At 53.2% G+C, this 18,273-nt stretch overlaps 1 protein-coding gene across 2 annotated transcripts; it reads right to left on the bottom strand.

Moving 5' to 3' along the window:
- Window positions 1-541: 541 nt before the first annotated feature.
- On the bottom strand, window positions 542-14,724 carry SLC2A1 (solute carrier family 2 member 1). Of its 2 annotated transcripts, XM_066563942.1 has the most exons (11): window positions 14,607-14,724; window positions 9,302-9,394; window positions 5,280-5,440; window positions 4,886-5,126; window positions 4,385-4,547; window positions 4,118-4,305; window positions 3,922-4,026; window positions 3,724-3,825; window positions 3,292-3,495; window positions 2,100-2,291; window positions 542-1,364 (listed from the first exon to the last, which is right to left on the bottom strand). In XM_066563942.1, exons 1-11 carry the CDS (start codon window positions 14,622-14,624, stop codon window positions 1,362-1,364), a joined length of 1,470 nt encoding a protein of 489 aa, XP_066420039.1. In that variant the 5' UTR covers window positions 14,625-14,724; the 3' UTR covers window positions 542-1,361. The 2 variants fall into 2 exon arrangements, with proteins under 2 accessions (XP_066420039.1, XP_066420038.1); XM_066563941.1 differs by having other exon boundaries at window positions 542-2,291.
- Between the last annotated feature and the right edge of the window lie 3,549 nt (window positions 14,725-18,273).

The following is an 18,273-nucleotide window of genomic DNA, read 5'->3' as shown; positions in this document are numbered from 1 at the left end:
AGAGTGAGGAGAGGAGCCCTGGGCACAGAAAGAACATTCTGGGGAGCTCTTAAAGACACTACAAGAGCAATTCCTACAACAGCCGTGCCCTGCAGGGCAAAGTGCAGCTTCAATAAATAGAAAAAAGCCTGAAGTGACCAAGATCAGCATTTCTTTGCCTGAAAGTGTTCAGGCTTGCAGCTCTTGGCACCTTCTCAGCTGGAGGGGAAAAAAACCAAATGCACAGAGCAGCAGCAACCTCCTCCCTGCCTTGCCTTGCTCAGGTGCTCATGGCATGACCAAGGCTCTGTGCTGGGCAAGGGGAGCAGGTTTGGGATCCATGGGGCAGGACAGCTCCAGCCAGGTGCCCCCGTGATCCCAGCCCAGGCTGCTCCAGGCAATTAAAAGCTGGTTGTGCACCCAGAGCAGGTATTTTGCAAGCAGGTGAGTCGTGCCCGTGGTGGAAAAGCTTTGCAGGGACACGCACTCCCAGCCACCCCCCCAGCCCTGCCAGGGCAGGGAAAGTTTGGCTGTGAGAAATAAAGGCACAGGACACCAGGGCTGGGTGGCTGCTCACATTCTCCTTTATTGTTCACACCACACACCTTCCCCTTGGCACTTCACTGCAGGGATTTGCTTAAAAAACCACACACACACCCCCAGAGCTTGGTGAGGCCGTGCCACAACCAGCTGAGAACAGGCATTTTTTTAAAAGATTTATTTTATTCCCCCCCTCCCCTTTATTTTCTTTCACGTGTGGTCAAGTGTCATCACTTCCAAACCAAACAAATACATTTTAAAAAAGATACTATTAAAAAAAAAAAAAACAACAAAAAAACCAACACAAACAAAAAAAAACAAAACCAACCTTCCCTGTGGCTTTGGGAATGTGCCAGGAGCTCCCACACCAACTGCACTCAGGGAAATGTTTCGGTTTTTTTTTGTGTGTGTTTTCAGTTTTGTTTGAAAAGGACAGTATTTCTCATGTGTATTTTTAATATACTACAGCCTGAAATTCAGTGCAATAGATACAACTACAGTGCAGAACTATACAAAAGTCATCCTAACCATGTACAAGCTTTTTTTTGTTTTCTTAGTTGCTATAGAAACTATAACCTTTTTCTGTACCTTTTGTATGCAATTATACAGTGTGAATATACTCCAAGAATATTTACAGTACTTGGCTTGTCAAATCAGAAACGCTATAACTTAAATGTCTACTATTAACAACCATTGAACAAAAATATATATAATATAAATATCTTCCAGTCTATACACAGAGCAGGAAACAGCTGTATCCATGCGGTGCTGGATTTTGGTGAGTCCTGGGATGGGGGTGGTGATGGAGGGGGATGTTGTCGTGTGCGGCTGCCGCTGGCGCTTCACTGTCGGGCAAATATTGCCAAGATTAATCCCAAAAAATTCAACAGCAAGAACGCATCTCCCCCCCCTCTCCCATTTTTCCCCCTCCCAGCTGGAAATTCAGGTGAAAGGAGAAGAGGAGCCTGTGACAATGGATTGACCTTTCCAACCGATCCATCCGGACGGCTCCGTCCTCCGCGCTGCCCCGGGCGGGAGGTCCCCGTCCACGAACCCACCGCAGGGCTTGAAATCAAGGAGACTTTTAAAAAAAGGACTCATTTCCTTGGTAGGTTTTTTTTTTTTCTTTTAAAAAAATATTAGATTTAGTCAATTTATGTGATTTTTTTTTCCTCTATGATTAGAATGTTAAAAAATAAGTTTCCAGCTTTTTAAAAACTTCCTCTACGTGATTTTCCGTTAAATAACTATCGCGTCGTCGATAAAAAAAACAGGGAATTGCCCTCCTGTGCTGGGGGCTGCATGGCTGGGTTTTAAAACACCTATTGGCTTTGAAATCTTGGACGCGAAACAAACTAAAAAAATTAAATAAAATAAAATTCGTTCCTAGCAGGAAAAAAAAAATACAATAAAATAGCTCAGTCTGTCCCCAGTAAACCACTGGGGGAGGCTGGAGAGGGGGCATCAGAGCCAGATCCTCCCCCCACACTCCACTCCCTCCTGCCTGGGGTCTGTACAAAGTGTTTTAAAAAGTCCCCCCGGGCAGGGGGGCGGCGGCACAGCCGGGGTCCAGGTTACACCTGCGAGTCAGCGCCCAGGCTGTGGAACTCGTCCGGGGTCTTGTCGCTCTGGCCGCCCCCGCTCTGCCGGAAGCCCGAGGCGATCTCATCGAAGGTCCGGCCTTTGGTCTCCGGCACCTTGAAGTAGGTGAAGATGAAGAAGAGCACGAGCAGCACCGTGAAGATGATGAAGACGTAGGAGCCACAGAGTTGCTGGGATTGAAGGGAAAGGAGGAGGTGAGCGCGTGGATGGAGGTCACGGAATCGTGTGGAGTTGTTGAGGTTGGAAAAGCACACCAAGACTGAGTCCAACCACCAACCCAGCACTGCCAGGTCCACCCTAACCCATGCCCCAGGTGCCACATCCATGTGTTTTTGAGCACTTCCAAGGATGGTGATTTCACCACCTCCCTGACCCCCCTTTCCATGAAGTTTTCTCAATATCCAATCTAATCCTCCCCTGGCACAGTTTGGGGTGGGTCCTCTCATCCTGTCCCTGTTCCCTGGGAGCAGGGCTTGACCCCCCCACCCCAGCTGTCCCCTCCTGTCAGGAGTTGTGCAGAGCCAGAAGGTCCCCCCTGAGCCTCCTCTTCTCCAGGCTGAGCCTCCCCAGCAGCTCCTGGTGGCTCCAGACCTTCCCCAGCTCCATTCCCATCTCTGGACACAGAGTGATGGGCCATGGTTGAAGGACCAGCTGGTACCACCCTGCCCACACCGTGCCATGGCCATCCAAAACCCAGGTCCTCCTTTCAAGGAACATCTCGAGTTCCATAAGAAACAGAGTCAAGCTCCTGCTCCAGCCCCAAGTCCTTCCCAAGGGATCTTAACCACCAAACCACCTCAGCCTAGGTTTTAGGGCTGAAGAACGTGGCCCTGGAATTCAACACTGGATCCAGCAGCAGGATTTGGCACCAAGATCTGACACCAGGACTCCACATCAAAATCTGGTAATGAGATCCAGCACCAGGAACCAGCAACCAGACCTGGGGTTTGGATTTGGCAGGAGGATCCAACAATGGGATCCTGCACTAGAGTCTGGCACAGGGATCCAGCTGGACAGTTTCCATCCCTGATGCAGAACTGGGATCTGAACCAATGCAGTCTGACAGGCTGGGATTGAGACTCCCCTGGATTGCTGGGATCCTCGGGGACCTCCAGATCCCTGTGTCCCCAGTGCCACGCCCCACTCCCCCGGGGCTCCAGCCATCATTACCGCAATGTACTGGAAGCCCATTCCCACGATGAAGTTGGAGGTCCAGTTGGAGAGCCCGGCCACGGCGAAAGCAGCGGGACGGGGGCCTTGGCTGAACAGCTCGGCCACGATGAACCACGGGATGGGGCCTGGGCCGATCTCAAAGAAGGCCACAAACCCAAAGATGGCCACAATGCTGAGGTAGGACATCCAGGGCATTTGGTCCTAGAACAAGGGAGAAGGTTGGTGCCATGAAGGGGACGTGGCACCTGGACACCTCAGCTGGTGCTGGCACAGGAGCCATGAGCTGGAAGCTGGAATTCTAGGAGCTCAGGAGAGATGTGACAATGGGGACTGAGTGCTCAGCCATTACTTCATGGAGGAATAAGTCCTTCCTCCTCCCCAGCCATCCCTCAACCTCCTCCTCCTCCTCCCAGCCTCCCCAGCACTCACCAGCAGCGTGAGGGCGATGGTCATGAGAATGGCACATCCAGCCATCCCCGCCAGCCCAATGAGGTGCAGGGTCCTGCGTCCGGCTCTCTCCACCACGAAGAGCTGTGGGATGGACAAGATCCATCAGCACCTCCCAGCCTGCAGGAAAGGCCCCTCCTCCCACCTTCCCTGGAGAGACCCTGGAGGGGCCAAACTCACCGAGACCACCGTGAAGGCTGTGTTCACCACACCAGAGCCAATGGTGGCATAGACAGGCTGCTCCACCCCCGACTTCTCGAAGATGCTGGTGGAGTAGTAGAAGACCTACAAAGGGCAGGGAGGCACCACAAGTCAGGTCCTGGAGCTCTGGGTGAAGCAAGCTGACCCCTGGCATTGAGTCCCCACCCAAACTCACCGCGTTGATCCCTGAGAGCTGCTGGGAGAGCTGCAGGACAATGGCGATGAGGATGGGCTGGCGGTACATGGGCGAGCGGAACAGCTCCATGATGGTCACCTTCTTCTCCCTCATCATCTGCCGGCTCTCCTCCTTCATCTCCTGCAGGTCACTGCTCACATCTGTCGTGCCTCGCAGCTTCTTGAGGACTGAGAGGGAGAGGTGGGCTCAGGAGATGTCAAGGACCATGCAGAGTGCCAGGATGGGCCCTGCAGAGGGGTCACTCACCACTCTTGGCTTTGTTCTCCTCGTTGCGGTTGATGAGCAGGAAGCGGGGGCTCTCAGGGGCGAAGGGCAGGATGATGCACTGCAGCAGGGCAGGGACGAAGATGAAGCCCAGCAGCAGCGGCCAGAGAGACTCGTTTCCCATGATCAAGTCCAAACCAAACACCTGAAGAGGAGTAGAAAGGTTGAGCCACTCATCCCAGCTGGAAAAGTCCTGGTTGGACACAACTCTGCAACTCATGGCGTGCTCCAAGCTGGAACAGCCATTGGAGGGACTCCTGTGCTGCTTCCAGATGGCCAAGAGATGCTAATATCCTGATGCTACCCATCCCAAACCTTCAGATTCCACAGCATCCCTGCTCCTGCTGAGCTCCAGCTTCACCCCTCCCACTCCAGATCCACCTGAAAGGTTTTCAGATCCACATCACCTCATCCTTGCAAGCCCTGAGGGGTGTCAGGGTCAAAAAAAGGGGGAACCCCCCCAAAACATTCTGCAGTGCTCACCTGTGCGATGAGGATGCCCAGGACAATGCCAAGCTGGTGGAAGGTGCCCAGGGCCCCCCGCAGGGCAGTAGGGGACACCTCGCCCACATACATGGGCACGAAACCCGTGGTGAGGCCAGAGTAGAGGCCGATGATGAAGCGGCCCAGGATGAGCATCTCAAAGGAGAAAGCCATCTTGGAGAAGCCCATGAGCACAGCTGACACGAAGGCAAGGATGTTGGACATCAACATGGAATTGCGCCTGGAGAGAGACGGAGGAGAGAGGTGAGGAACACCGGGAGAGAACCCGGTGAGGAAAACCAGGAGAGAACCCCAAGGTCAGCCCTTGGAACACCAGGGTGGGGTGAGGCAGCAGAGCCTCCCCAGTGCAGGATCCACCAGGCTCAGAGCTCACCTTCCAAAGCGATTGACAAAGAGCCCCACGGAGAAGGAGCCGATCATGCCCCCGACAGAGAAGATGGCAACGGAGAGGGACCAGAGCGTGGTGAGGGTGGCGGGGCTGATGGGCTCCCCGTATCTGTACACCCACGTGACGTTGTAGAAGTCCTCAATCACCTGGAGAACAAGGAGGGAAACCAAAGCGCGCGTCAAGGCCGCGCCACCGGAGCGACGAGTCTCTCACGAGACAATGCGTCACCGGAGCCGCTGGCCAAGGGAGGAACTGCTGGGATCCACTGGGAAATGCAGCCCGACGGGTTCTGGGCTCGCCCTGCCCGAGAGAGACACAGGCAGGAGGGAGGGAGGAGGGAAGGAGGCCAAACTGGCCGGGCAGGCACGGGGAGGTCACGCTGCTCCCCAGGGCAGGGCAGGAGCCAGAGATGCGCCGGCCCTGCGGAGCAAAGGGAGGAACACGGGGCAGCTCCCATCCCCTTGGATACTCCTGCAGTTGGATTTCCAGGTTTTTTCCCCCCAGAGAATTCCATAGGACACGATCTCTGCCGTGGTTCTGCAGGACCGTGATGCCACCACCCAACACAGGCCTTGGTTTGACACACCAAGAACAGCCTGGTTTGTGAATTTCAGGTGGTTTCATATAAATTTTGCATCTTTCTACACACAAAACTTTTGTATACAAAAATTTTTGTATAGTGTCCTGGTCTGAAAAGAAAGTGAGTTTTTAGGGATGCTGTGCTCCCTGGGGGCACTGGCATTGCACCAGTGTCAAACCATGACATATATCTACACATATACAAAATAGATAAATTTTGTATACTTTTGCTGTATTTTTAAACCATGAAATATATCTACATATACAAAATATATACATTTTGTATACTTTTGCTGTATTTTTAAAGCTAGCCCATCAGTGGTAGCTTCCCCAAAAATTTTTGAATACAAAAATTTCGTTTAGTGTCCTGGTTTGAAAAGGAAGTTTTGAAAGTTGGAGTTTTTTGAGATGCTGGGGGGCACTGGCATTGCACCAGAGTCAAACCATGACATATATATATATATATATATATATATGTCATGGTTTGACTCTGGTGCAAACCATGCAAAATACAGCATATATATATATATATATATACACATATATCCAAATTTTACATTTTGTACACTTTTGATGTATTTTTAAAGCTAGCCCATCACTGGTAGCTTCACCAAGCTCCTGTCCTTGCCCATGGCTGGGAAAATGGCCTAAATGACCCTCTAAAGGTTCCTCCCAATCCAAATCCTTTATAACCCCATGACTGAAGGGTCACCCATCCCCAAACCACCACAGCAAAGGGCTCCATAAAACCCCACCAAGCCCAGCTGGAAGGAGCAGAAATTCCAGGGATTCCCTGCTTTGCTGGGCCTCAGGTGACTCCAAGATTTTGCTGCTCTGAATGGTTTCACTCCCAATTCACTGTTTACACCACTGTGCCTCACTTTCCACTTTTCCCATCAATCCAAGCCCAACCAGGAGCCCTGGCAGAGACTGCACAAGAAACATGCACTGGGCTGGGTACAAGTGCCAACAGTATCATTATTTTGCCAAGTTGTTCCTCTTCCAAAGCACAGAAATTGTTACAATTTCCATATTTAAGTGATTTTGCTCCCTCCTGTTTTCACCCAGGGGTTTGGATGCTTTTTCCCCTTTTACCAGTATTCCCAAAATAAATAATTGATTGGATTATTGGAGAGTAATTGGGCTGGCTCAGGCTCTCAGTAGGCCCAGGGGGTATCTGAATATAGCAGCCCCTCCTGTCTCTTCCTCCTGGAAAAAAGGGAGGATGCTTTATAGAACCCAGTGGTTTTTGGGAGAGGAAAAGGGGTGAAAAATGGGTTTGAAGGGTGAAGGACAAAAAAAATAATTGTTTTCCCCAAAACTGGGGCTTTCAGCTCAGTGCTGGGATTCATCCCCACCCTGCAGCTCCATGAATCTCAAACCAGTGCATCCCAAACCTGTGCCCTGATGCATCTGAGTGCATCCCCATCCCAACCCTTCACTCCAGTTTATCCCACTGCATCCCCATATCCTGTGCCTCAAAGCACCCCAAGGCATTCCTGTCCCAATCCTGCACTCCATGCATCCCAACTGTGCCCCAGTTTATCCCAGTGCCCCCACTCCATCCTGCACAGTGACGTGTCCCTACCCCAGTTCCACACTTGGTGTCCCCATCCTTAAGGCTGGGATGATCCCCTGTGTCCAGCACATCCTGCTGCCCCCCCATCCCACCTCCCTCCCCTTGTGCTCCCACATGGAGCATCCCAAATCCTTCCCCTCAACACTGGTGACTGGTCCTGCACCCTGTGCCTCCTCCTGGCCTGAGCCCAAGGGATTCATAGAAATAGTTGTCTCTTCAGGAGATAGCTCAGCTGTCTTTGGAGACACAGAAAATCACCAGGATGGCTTCTGTTGCAGCATTGGAAACAAAAAGTTTCAATAAAAGGCAAAGTAACAAACTCTTGGCAGGGAAAAACTGACCCAGGTGCAAGAGGTTCTTGCTCCTGGTAAAACACCTCACAAAAGTTTTGTTTCTTTGTTCTCTCCTTTTTCTAGTAAATTGTTCAGGTGGGACCTTTTGCCTCTTGTCCATCTATCCTTAAGTTTGAGTCCCCCAAGCCTATGAGATGCCTTTTTCACCTAATCAAGGAGAGAAACTTCTGGGCTTCTTTCCTTTTTAAGGGGACAAAAGATAGTTTTATCTCTCCATCAACAGAAGGCATATCCTATAATTCATCCCCAAAATCATGAGGAAAACTGTGGCAACACCCACCAGGAGTGTCTGGATTTGCAGGGGGGATCTGCAGAAGCTCAGAGCTGATCCCTGAGCACCCAGAGCAGCTGGGAGAGCATGGGGAGAGCCTCCAGTCCAGGGAACAAAGCTGCTCCTGGGATTTGGCTCTGAGCAGGGGGGTGGGCACAGCATTCCCTCCTCCCACACTGCCTGGGCTGGGGAAAGTGAGGGCAGGTGCTGGGGAGCAGCTCCTCAGTGCCATGCCAGGCATTTCCCAGCTCCAAGGCTGCTCCAGAGGCCATCCCCATGCTCACACCAGTGCACGTGGAGCAAGGAGGGATATTTGGGATATTTCAGGAGGCCTTCAGCAGGTTCTGGGTGGGGGGAAGGAACTGCAGCCTTCAGCCTCAGGAATTGAACCTGGGATTCAATCATGCAACACCTTGAACAAATCCCTGGCTTTTTTCCTCTTCCCACAGGGTCTTCTATCCCACAGGGAGTTTTCCCAGTGCTTGTGGTGACATTCCAGAAGCACTCACTGGGATGGGATTAAACCCTGGCAGCTGCATCCTGCCCCAGTGGGTTGCATTCTTTGGGGTGATGACACCTGGGGACAGCTTTGCTCCCACCAGAGCTCAGGCTGTGCCTCCTCACCTCATCCCAGCACAAGAGCTGTGCCCAGGGGACGCTGCAAGCACCACATTGCAACCCTGAGCTTATTTCCCAAGCATTTAACACCTCAAACAGCCACCAAATGTGGGAAAAGCCATGTTTCCCATGGACCACCAGTATCCAGCAGCAGCAGGAGGGTCCTGGCTGTACATGAGGGGAGGAACCAACACTTCCTGCACTCCCTCCTCTCCCAGCCCTTCCCAGCCAGCTCTCTCTCCTCACAAGCCATTGTCCTGCATGCAAAACCCCCAGCTCTGGTCAGAGCAGCCACTGGGGATGACTCAAACCTTAATTAACTCCCAGACCTTCACTAAGAGCGAGGTGAAAAGTTCCACTGGCCACACCCAGGCAATGCTGGGATATTTTTCCCCCCCCCCAACAAAAAAAAACACCAAGCAAGGAAGAGGAAACAAATTCTCCAGGGAAGGCTGGAGCTAAGTAACTCCCTCTCAAATCCCATTAGAGCCCTAAGCTGCCTAGTGGGATGTACTATTTTAGCCAGGCTGGCACAGAGGCTGGTTTGTTGTCAGACACAGGCTGGGGGGGCTGGAATTGCCCCGTGGAGGTTTCTGGGATCTCTCACCTTCTGCGGGGCGTTGATGACGCCGGTGTTGTATCCAAACTGGAGGGAGCCCAGCACTGCTCCTCCCACAGCCAGCATCAGGCGAGCCGTCATCTGCCAGAAAACGGGGAAAAAAGGGTTAAATTTGGGATCCTTCACAGCCCAGGGCACTGCAGGGGACAAAAACGAGGAAAAAGGGGTTAAATTTGGGATCCTGCACAGCCCAGGGCACTACATGGGATAAAAACAGGGAAAAAAGGGTTAAATTTGGGATCCTTCACAGTCCAGGGCACTGCACAGGACAAAAACAGGGGGAAAAGGGGTTAAATATGGGATCCCTGCAGTCCAGGGCACTGCAGGGGACAAAAACAGGGAAAAAGGGGTTAAATCTGGGATCTCTGCAGCCCAGGGCACTGCACAGGACAAAAACGGGGAAAAAGGGTTAAATCTGGGATCCCTGCAGGCCAGGACACTGCAGGGGACAAAAACAGGGAAAAAGGGGTTAAATCTGGGATCCCCAAAGCTCTGTCTCCCCCAGCAGAGCAATACCAAGGCACTGCACAGGACAAGAACAGGGAAAAATGGGTTAAATCTGGGATCCACACAGCCCAGGGCACTACATGGGACAAAAGCAGGGAAAAAAGGGTTAAATCTGGGATCCCTGCAGCCCAGGGCACTGCACAGGACAAAAACAGTGAAAAAGGTAAAATCTGGGATCCTGCAGACCCGACTCCTCACCAGAGCAATCCCAGGGCACTGCACAGGACAAAAACAGGGAAAAGGGGTTAAATCTGGGATCCCCACAGCCCTGTCTCCCCCAGCACAGCAATCCTAGGGCACTTCAGGGGACAAAAACAGGGAAAAAGGGTTAAATCCACAGCCCTGTCTCCACAGCAGAGCGATACCAGGGCACTGCACAGGCCACTGGGAAGGCGCGAGTACAAATATTCAGGATCAAAGAGAAAACACGCTATTTTTGGTGCTAAGGGGGGAAAAATAATGACCAAAAATGTCATTTTGAGGGGGTTAAAACCCCCGTGGCTTGGGGGATTCCAGCGCTGGAGGTGTTATGGGGGCTGCAAGGAGCTGACCCTGGGGCTCGGGGCCAGCAGGATGCTCCTGGAAGCTGCACCAACAACAGCTTCCCACCCCAGCCTAATTAAGAGTCACTGAGCAAAAGCCCGGTTAGCTGGCAAAGCCTTCCTTCCCCAGCCTCCTCTTCCTCCCGCCTGAGCCAGAGCAACAATCAGAGCCTTGTTTGGGAGCGGGGTCAGGGCAGGCCAGCGCTGCCTGGGCCACCTTCGTTAGCGGCCCAATTATCGCAGGCAGGAGATTTTCCCGGCACTGGAACCAGGATCCGACATTCCCACTTAATCAGCTTTTAATCAGCCACGTGAAATTGATAAACCCCTGCATTTGAGGGGGTTCTCCCTAAGTACCAACACGTCACCCCCAAGGATGCTCCCAGGGTGGTTTGGATGAATATTCCCAAAGGATGGATGCCTCAGATCCCAGCTAAATGAGGGGAGGTGACTCCAGCTCCCTCTCCAAAAAGGATTTTTTTTTAATATTTAAGAAGCAATCTCCTCTTTCTTTTCAGAAATAATGGGTTTAATGCTGCTCCCTGACCTTGCCACTCTGGCCACCGCCTCCCTCAGCGCGTGAAAGTTCCCAGGGGAAAAGCAGAGGGAATGAAGCCAGGCCCGTTAATGAAGCTCATTAATTAGGCTTGGCCCCAACACAACTAATCAGGGAGGTTTTGGCACTTGGATTTGCTCGGTGCTTTGGAGTAGAGGAGAAAACACCTCCGTGTTTGGGAGGGCACAACCAGGCTGGGAAGTTGGTGGTGTCTCCTCACCAAAAAAAAGAAAAACACAAAAAAAGCCCCAAAAAACCCACAATTTCTTTATCCATCCCCCAAAAAACTAGGATGCTAAAAGCACTTGTTGCTGGGGGAAACCTTATTTTAAAACAATGGGGGATTTGAGTGGGTTTGGAGGGAATTGGCAGGTTTGGGGGATGATGGGGTGATTTCCCTTCGCTTTTTGGGGGATCACCCAGGTGCGTTTGGGTGCAGATTTTGATTTTTTCCTGGCTAAAGGGCACCCCAGGAGCTGGCAGGGTAGGGCAAGCACAGGTGAGTCACGGCTCCAGGGATGGGGATGCGGCAGCCAGGTGAACTTTGCTCCAGGAAGGTGAGAGGTAACAACAGCTTGATGCACCCACACCAGCCACTACCCCAAAAAAAAAAAAAAAATTTACTTAATTTTTTTTTTTTTTTAAATTCATTTTTCAATTTTAACATTTAGAAAAAAAAAAAAAGGCAACTTCTCATGGCTAAAATAAAATAAAAATAGATTCAATTCTGGCCAAAAAAAAACCCCCAAAAACTTGGTATTTTCATGACATTCCAGCAGTTTGGAGATAGGAAAGGGAAAAGCTGGCAGGAAAATCGCTTTTTGGAGGCTCGTCCCGAGGAGGGTCAGGGTGAGTCAGCTCCTTCCCCTCCCTCCCCAGCCCAAACTCGCTGCCCTGCTCGGATCCCAGAGCCTTTCAGCTTGAACTTCGCCATTAAAGGCAAGTTTGGGGGGGGGGGGAAATAATTAAATAAAGGGAAAAGTCGATTTTTAAGGGCAGCTTTGCTCAAGCAGCTCCTGCCAAACCTCACGTGGGGCTGTGGGGAGGTTTGTTTTTTTTTTAACTCCTTGCAGGAAAAAAGCATCTTTATCAGGAATTTTGGGATAAATCCCCTCTTATTTCCATAAAATAAACTTATTTAAGCCTGGCTAGACCCCCAAACTCCTGGTTTTATGCCTTAAGAATTCCTCTATGTTACAGAAAAGACAGGTTTTTAATGAATTTTTAGCATTTGTTTTCTTTTTGGCTGCTTCCTGCTTCCTCTCCAGCTCCAACACGGAAGCCAGGACACTCTGAGGAGGATCTGGGGGGCCAACAGGGGCCCCCCAAACCCACAGCCTTTGGCTTTACAACTCTATATTTAACCTTTTTTTTTTTTTATCCTCCAGCCTGGAAGGACCTTGGGATCCACCTCATGGATCAAAGGAATGAATAATCCCTTTAAAAGCAAAATAATAATATCAAAATATTTATATAAAGATATTAAAATGAGTGGCCCGGTAGGGAATTCCAACTTTTTCTCATTCCAGCACGGAGGATTTTGGGATGCTGCTGCCACATGAAAAACAAGGAATTCATAATTCCTTCTAAATAATACTAAAAAAAAAAGTGTCCTGGAGGAGAATTTCAAGAGGATTTTGGCATGCTGAGTGTTTAATGGATCAAGTGAAATAAAAAATTCTCTAAAATCAAATTAGCAATAACAGGAAAAAAAAGGTCCCAGGAGCACATCCTGTTCTTTTTTTTTTTTTACTCCAGCGTGGAAGATTTTGGGATGCTATGGAACAAGAACAAATTAGTAATCCCTTAAAAATCCAAATAACAGTTAAAAAGGGGGGCCCAGGAGGGAATTTCGGGCAAACCCAGGTGACAAACACACAATTAAAATGATCCACGAGGATTTAGGGAGCAGCCACTGCTCCCGAGGGGATGCAAAGGGGACACAGAGGGGACGTGGGCACTCGCTGCGGCCGCTTGCACACTCATTTGCACACGGGTAACACGGCTGCAGCTGCCTCCCAATCCGGGAAAAGCTCACACCCCCACCAAAAGCCAGGAAAAATCCATTCCAAACCCACGGGAGGGCATTTAAAGGCAGAGAATTTGGGGGTCACAGCGGCCCCGTGGGGATCTGGGCTGCGGAGAGAACCGGGGAGGGGGTGGGAAGGGGCAGCAGAGCGGCGGAATTTGGGTTTTTGATTTGTTTTGCTTCCCTACTTAAAGGTCATCCAGGGACGGCGACACAATCGCTGCGAGTTTTGCAACTGCGACCAGGACGGGAGAGGTTTTTGCATGGAATGAGCTGGAAAAAACACACGGAATGTGCACAGACACACGACCCGGGTTAACCATAGTAATAATATTAATTATTAAATATAAAGGGGGGTTCGAGAGGGGAGTTTGTCTCCCCTCTCCCAACCTCCAGCTGCTTCCACGAAAAATCTCTTTTTTTATTCCATGCAAAACCACACTCTGGATGGAAGTGTCACCCATCAGCGCCCGGCAAATCATCCTTGAGATTAATTACCTTTCCAAAAATTAATCATTTCTAACCCAAATCCATCCAAGGCCGGCGGAGGGGGGAGGTTGCGGAGCTGGGAAAGCAGCGGGAACGCGGCTCCGGCTCCATTCGGGAAGCCGGGAGTTAAATGCGTCGGATTTCTTGGGTATGAGACCAAATTTGCGTTTAATTCCTGCCCCCATCACCGCGCTGCCGGCCGGCACGTTCCCGGCTCCCACCCCAACCCCACCGCCCGGCCTGCAAAACAGCCTGGAATCACCAAAAAACACAGGAGATTATATCGAGAGCTAGATATAGATCCTTAAATTTAAGAAAATTGCGTATTTCATGGTCAAAAGCCGGAGGAGGGGGGGTAGAGGGAGTTGTTTTGCAGGGGGGGGGAAATAAATACCGAGAGGGATCGCTCTCCCGTCGCATCTTTAATTAGGATAAAATCACGATTTTGGGGATTAATTACGCTTCGTGCCGCCACGCGGCCAGTTTCCCAATACATCCGCCCCCCAAATAAGAAAACCCCAAACCATTTGGAATTATTCCAGCTACTCCCGGTCGGGAGTATTGGCGGGGACGGAAATACTTCGGTGGTTGGAATGAAGCAAGTGGGGGTTGAGGTCAGTGACCTGTTAGAATCAACCACCGGCATGGTTCTGGGCTTTTACCCCCTTAAATTAAATCTAAATTAATTAATTTAGCACGGGGAGGGTGTTGGTGGATCCCGGCGGCTGCCGAGCGGCCGGGAGAGCTCCGAGCATTTAATAACTCCACAGTCTGGGATAAATTAATAGGAACTGGGTCAGAAGCTCCGGGCGGGATGTGCCCGGCCGAGCCCCAGCCCTGCGGGGATCGGGGGGTCCCGGCGGGCTCACCCCAACCCCGCAGCCCCCCAAAGCCGCCCCGGCCCTCGCTGGGCTCTGGGGCCGCCCTCACTCCGAAACAGGGTCAAAAGGGACAGCACTGGGTCTGCCCGCCGCGTTTCCGCCTTCCGGGGACAGCGGGGAGCCCGGGAGCGGCGGCCGGGCGCGCTGCGAGGCGCGGAGCCGGCACCGGCCGCTCTGCGGGGAGGGCTCCGCTGGGGCTGAGGGGACAAAATAAAGCAAAACGCGGCGATCGCGCGTGTGCGGGGGCGGGCGGGGGTTGCGTAACGCAGGGCCGGGGGCGCGGGCTCACCTTGCTGCCGGTGTCCATGGTGGGGCCGGGGCCGGAGCCGGGGCCGTGAGGGCGGGCGGGCGGGCGTTCGGCGGGGCCGGGGCGCTAAGGCGCGGGGCGCGCGGTGCGCTGAGCAGCGGGGCGGAGGCGCGGCCGCCGCCCGGGCATTGGAGCCGCTTAAAGCGCGGGCGGGGGCGGCGCGAGGCCGCGGCGCCCATTGGGCGGTGGGAGGCGGGGGGCGGGGCCGGGGCGGGGGTTGTACGAGGGGACGGCGCCCATTGGGCGGCGTGAAGTAGGGGGCGGGGCCAGCGCTGGGGGGCGGGGCCGAGGGGCCGCGGATGGGGGGCGTGGGAGGGGGCGCGCGGGGGCCGGCGGCGCGTGCGGGGCTGCACGTGGGCGGCGGGGGAGGGGACGGGACCGGGAGGGTCCGACAGAGACAGAGTGGCCGCGTGTCCGTCTGTCCGTGTGTCTGTCTGTCTGCGTGTCTGTCTGTCTGCGTCAGCGTGAGAGTGAGAGTCTGTGTGACACAGTGTGAGAGTGTCCGTGTGAGCGTGAGTGTGTGTGTGTGTGCCTGTGTGAGAGTGTCCGTGCGTCTGTCCGTGACACAGCGTGAGACTGTCCGTGTGTCTGTGTCCGTGTGTCATAGAGTGGGAGAGAGTGAGTGTGCCTGAGACAGTGTCCGTGTGAGATAGTGTGAGTGTGTCCGTGTGTCTGTGTGTCCGTGTGTGTGTCCGTGTGTGTGTCCGTGAGTGTGAGTGTCCGTGTGTCTATGTGAGAGTGTGTGTCCGTGAGAATGTCCGTGTGTCCGTGAGAGTGAGGGTGAGAGAGTGTGTGTCCATGTGAGTGTCCGTGTGTCCGAGAGAGTGTGTGTCCATGTGTCTGTGTATGTCTGTCCACGTGTGTGTGTCTGTGTCTCTGTGTGTCCGTGTGTCTGTGTCTCTGTGTCCGTGTGTCTGTGTTTGTGTGTGTCTGTCTGTCCTTGTGCCTGTGTGAGCGTGTCTGTCTGTGTGTCTGTGTTTGTATCTGTGTGTGTGTGTGTCCCCTGTGCACGTGTGAGTGTCTGTCTGTGTGTCCTTGTGTCCGTGTGTGTGTCCGTGTCACCGTGCACACACGTGTGTCAGTGTGCATGCAAACACAGGCCCGCGCGCAGTTGCACACGTGGCGGGTGTGACACTCGCGGTGTCACTGTGAGTGTGAGTGCAGGTGAGTGTGAGTGTGCACAGCTCTGTGTGTGTCACTGTGAGTGTGAGCACGGAGTGTGTGCACAGCTCCACGTATGTCAGTGGCGTGTTCGTGTCCCTGTGAGTGTGCAAGGCCGTGCACTCCTGCCCGCGTGTGAGCGTGCAAGGGGCTCTGAGCCTCTGTCCGTGCTGCAAGGCTCTGCACACCTGCTGAGTGTGCAATGGGTGTGTCTGTGTGCACACCGGTGCGCTGCACGTCACTGCACACCTGCACGTGCCCACCCAAAACTCCCATTTTCCCCCCAAATTCGTATTAAAAAATCCCTAAAAATCACTAAAATCCTAAAAAGTGGATGGAGAAAGCAATTCCCCTTGTTGTTCCTGTAAAAAAAAAAAAAAGTACTGGGAAAATGTTGGGAAAAGTGATCAAAAAAATGGAAACAAAGTCCTCAATATGAAAAAATGTACAAAAGTACACAAAAATTGAAGAAAATGGGGGGGGGGGGACTTTAAAAAGAAAAAAGAAAGGAAAGATAAAGCATGTAATGTACAAAAAAATTTTAAAAGCCTGGGGAAAAAAAAGCAAAGAAAAGCCACCAAAAGAGCAAATCCCAAAAGCACTAGAAAGTCAAAAACAGAAGTTGCACTAAAAAAACAACATAAATATTAATTTTTTTTCCTAAATCTGTTGGATTTTGCCCCAAATTTGGCCAGTGCAGGCAATTCCTCCCCTGTGAATTCCCCTAAATATCCATGGGATTCCCCCCCACCCCTTTTTCCCCTTTTTTTCGCCCATCCCATGGATCCGGAGGGGTTTTGCCGACTCGGCGGGACCCCTCCGGCGCCGCGGGAATGCTGATGGAGGGAAACGGGATAATCCCGGCGGGGCCGAGGGGCTGGAGGGGATTTAGGGGGATTTGCTCCCGGGAAAAGGGTTAAAAAAACACCGGGGGAGGGCGGGGGGGAGCGGCCGGGATGGGCTGAGCCCTCCCGAGGGTCCGGGATCGGCTGGGGACAGAGGGGACAGGGCGGGTAAGAGGGGGGCACCTGTGCCCAGGTGGGATCGGCCGCTCCAGGGGCTGCAGATCTGGTGGAGAACAGAGGGGTGGGCTCAGGGGGTCTCCACCTGTGCCCAGGACAGGTGATGGGGTGGGATCAGCCTCCTCAGGGCCTGGAGACCCACAGGGATGGGCTCAGGGTGTCCATCTGTGCCCAGGTGGGATCAGCTGCTCCATGGGCTGCAGCTCTGATGGAGAACACAGGGATGGGCTCAGGAGGTCTCACCCTGTGCCCAGGACAGGTGTCCAGGTGGGACAACCTCTCCATGGGTTGGAGACCCCCAGGGATGGGCTCAGGGTGTCCATCTGTGCCCAGGTGGGATCAGCTGCTCACAGGGATGGGTTCAGGGGGTCACCTGTGCCCAGGACAGGTGTCCAGGTGGGATCAGCCTCTCCATGGGCTGCAGTTCAGGTGGAGACTCACAGGAATGGGCTCAGGGGATCCACCTGAGGGCCAGGTGGGATCAGCCTCTCCATGGGCTGGAGACCCACAGGGTCTCTTCTCTCCACCAGCCTCTTGTGGTGGAGAACACAGGGATGGGCTCAGGGGGTCTCCTGTGGCACCAGGACAGGTGATGGGGTGGGATCAGCCTCTCCAGGGGCTGGAGACCCCCAGGGATGGGCTCAGGGTGTCCATCTGTGCCCAGGTGGGATCAGCTGCTCCAGGGGCTGCAGTTCTGGTGGAAACCCACAGGGATGGGCTCAGGGGGTCTCACCCTGTGCCCAGGACAGGTACAGGGGTGGGATCAGCCTCTCCAGGGGCTGCAGTTCTGATGGAGAACAGAGGGATGGGCTCAGGGGGTCTCACCCTGTGCCCAGGACAGGTGTCCAGGTGGGATCAGCCCCTCCAGGGGCTGGAGACCCCCAGGGATGGGCTCAGGGAGCCCAGCAGCGCTGGAGGACCCTCACAAAGGGACGGGCTCAGCCTCTCCAAGGGACCAGGGCTGTGTTGGGAGAGACAAGGGATCACAGAGGATGGAATCAGCTTTTCCATGGATCCGGGCCGTGTGGAGAGCAGGAACAAAGGGATGGGCTCAGCTCTCCATCATTGCCCCCTTCCTCTCCATCACTGCCCCCTTCCCCAGCAGAGATTTGGGCTCTGACGCCCCCTGCCCACCCCGGGGCTGTGTCCATGAGCTCCCACTGCCGGCAGAGGAGGAAATCCGGGCTCTGGTCCCCTCCTCACACCCCATCCCTTCCTCACACCCCATCATCATCACCCATGACGGGCTCTTATCTCCCGGCCTCTCCCATCCCGGCCCGGTGCCACCCTCAGGAGCATCGGGGACACGCAATCCTGGTGACACACGGGCTTTGGGGAGGGGATTTAGGCACCACTCCCGTTTTTCAGGCTGGAATCGCCTTTCCAGGGATGTTTTTTAGGGAAATAAAGCTGGCCTGGCAGGGTGGGTTATGACAGAAAATTTGGCTTTGCTGGGACTTGATGGT

This window comes from Molothrus aeneus, chromosome 21 (assembly GCF_037042795.1).
Source record: "Molothrus aeneus isolate 106 chromosome 21, BPBGC_Maene_1.0, whole genome shotgun sequence".
Taxonomy (NCBI): domain Eukaryota; kingdom Metazoa; phylum Chordata; class Aves; order Passeriformes; family Icteridae; genus Molothrus; species Molothrus aeneus.
This window is presented reverse-complemented; position numbering and strand designations above follow the sequence as displayed.

Coding starts and splice junctions, on each gene's coding strand:
- SLC2A1 (XM_066563941.1), bottom strand. Junction 5,441..9,301: donor TCATCAACGCCCCGCAGAAG/GTGAGAGATCCC, acceptor CTTGTTCTCCAG/GTGATTGAGGACTTCTACAA. Junction 4,548..4,885: donor TGGGCATCCTCATCGCACAG/GTGAGCACTGCA, acceptor ACTCCTCTTCAG/GTGTTTGGTTTGGACTTGAT.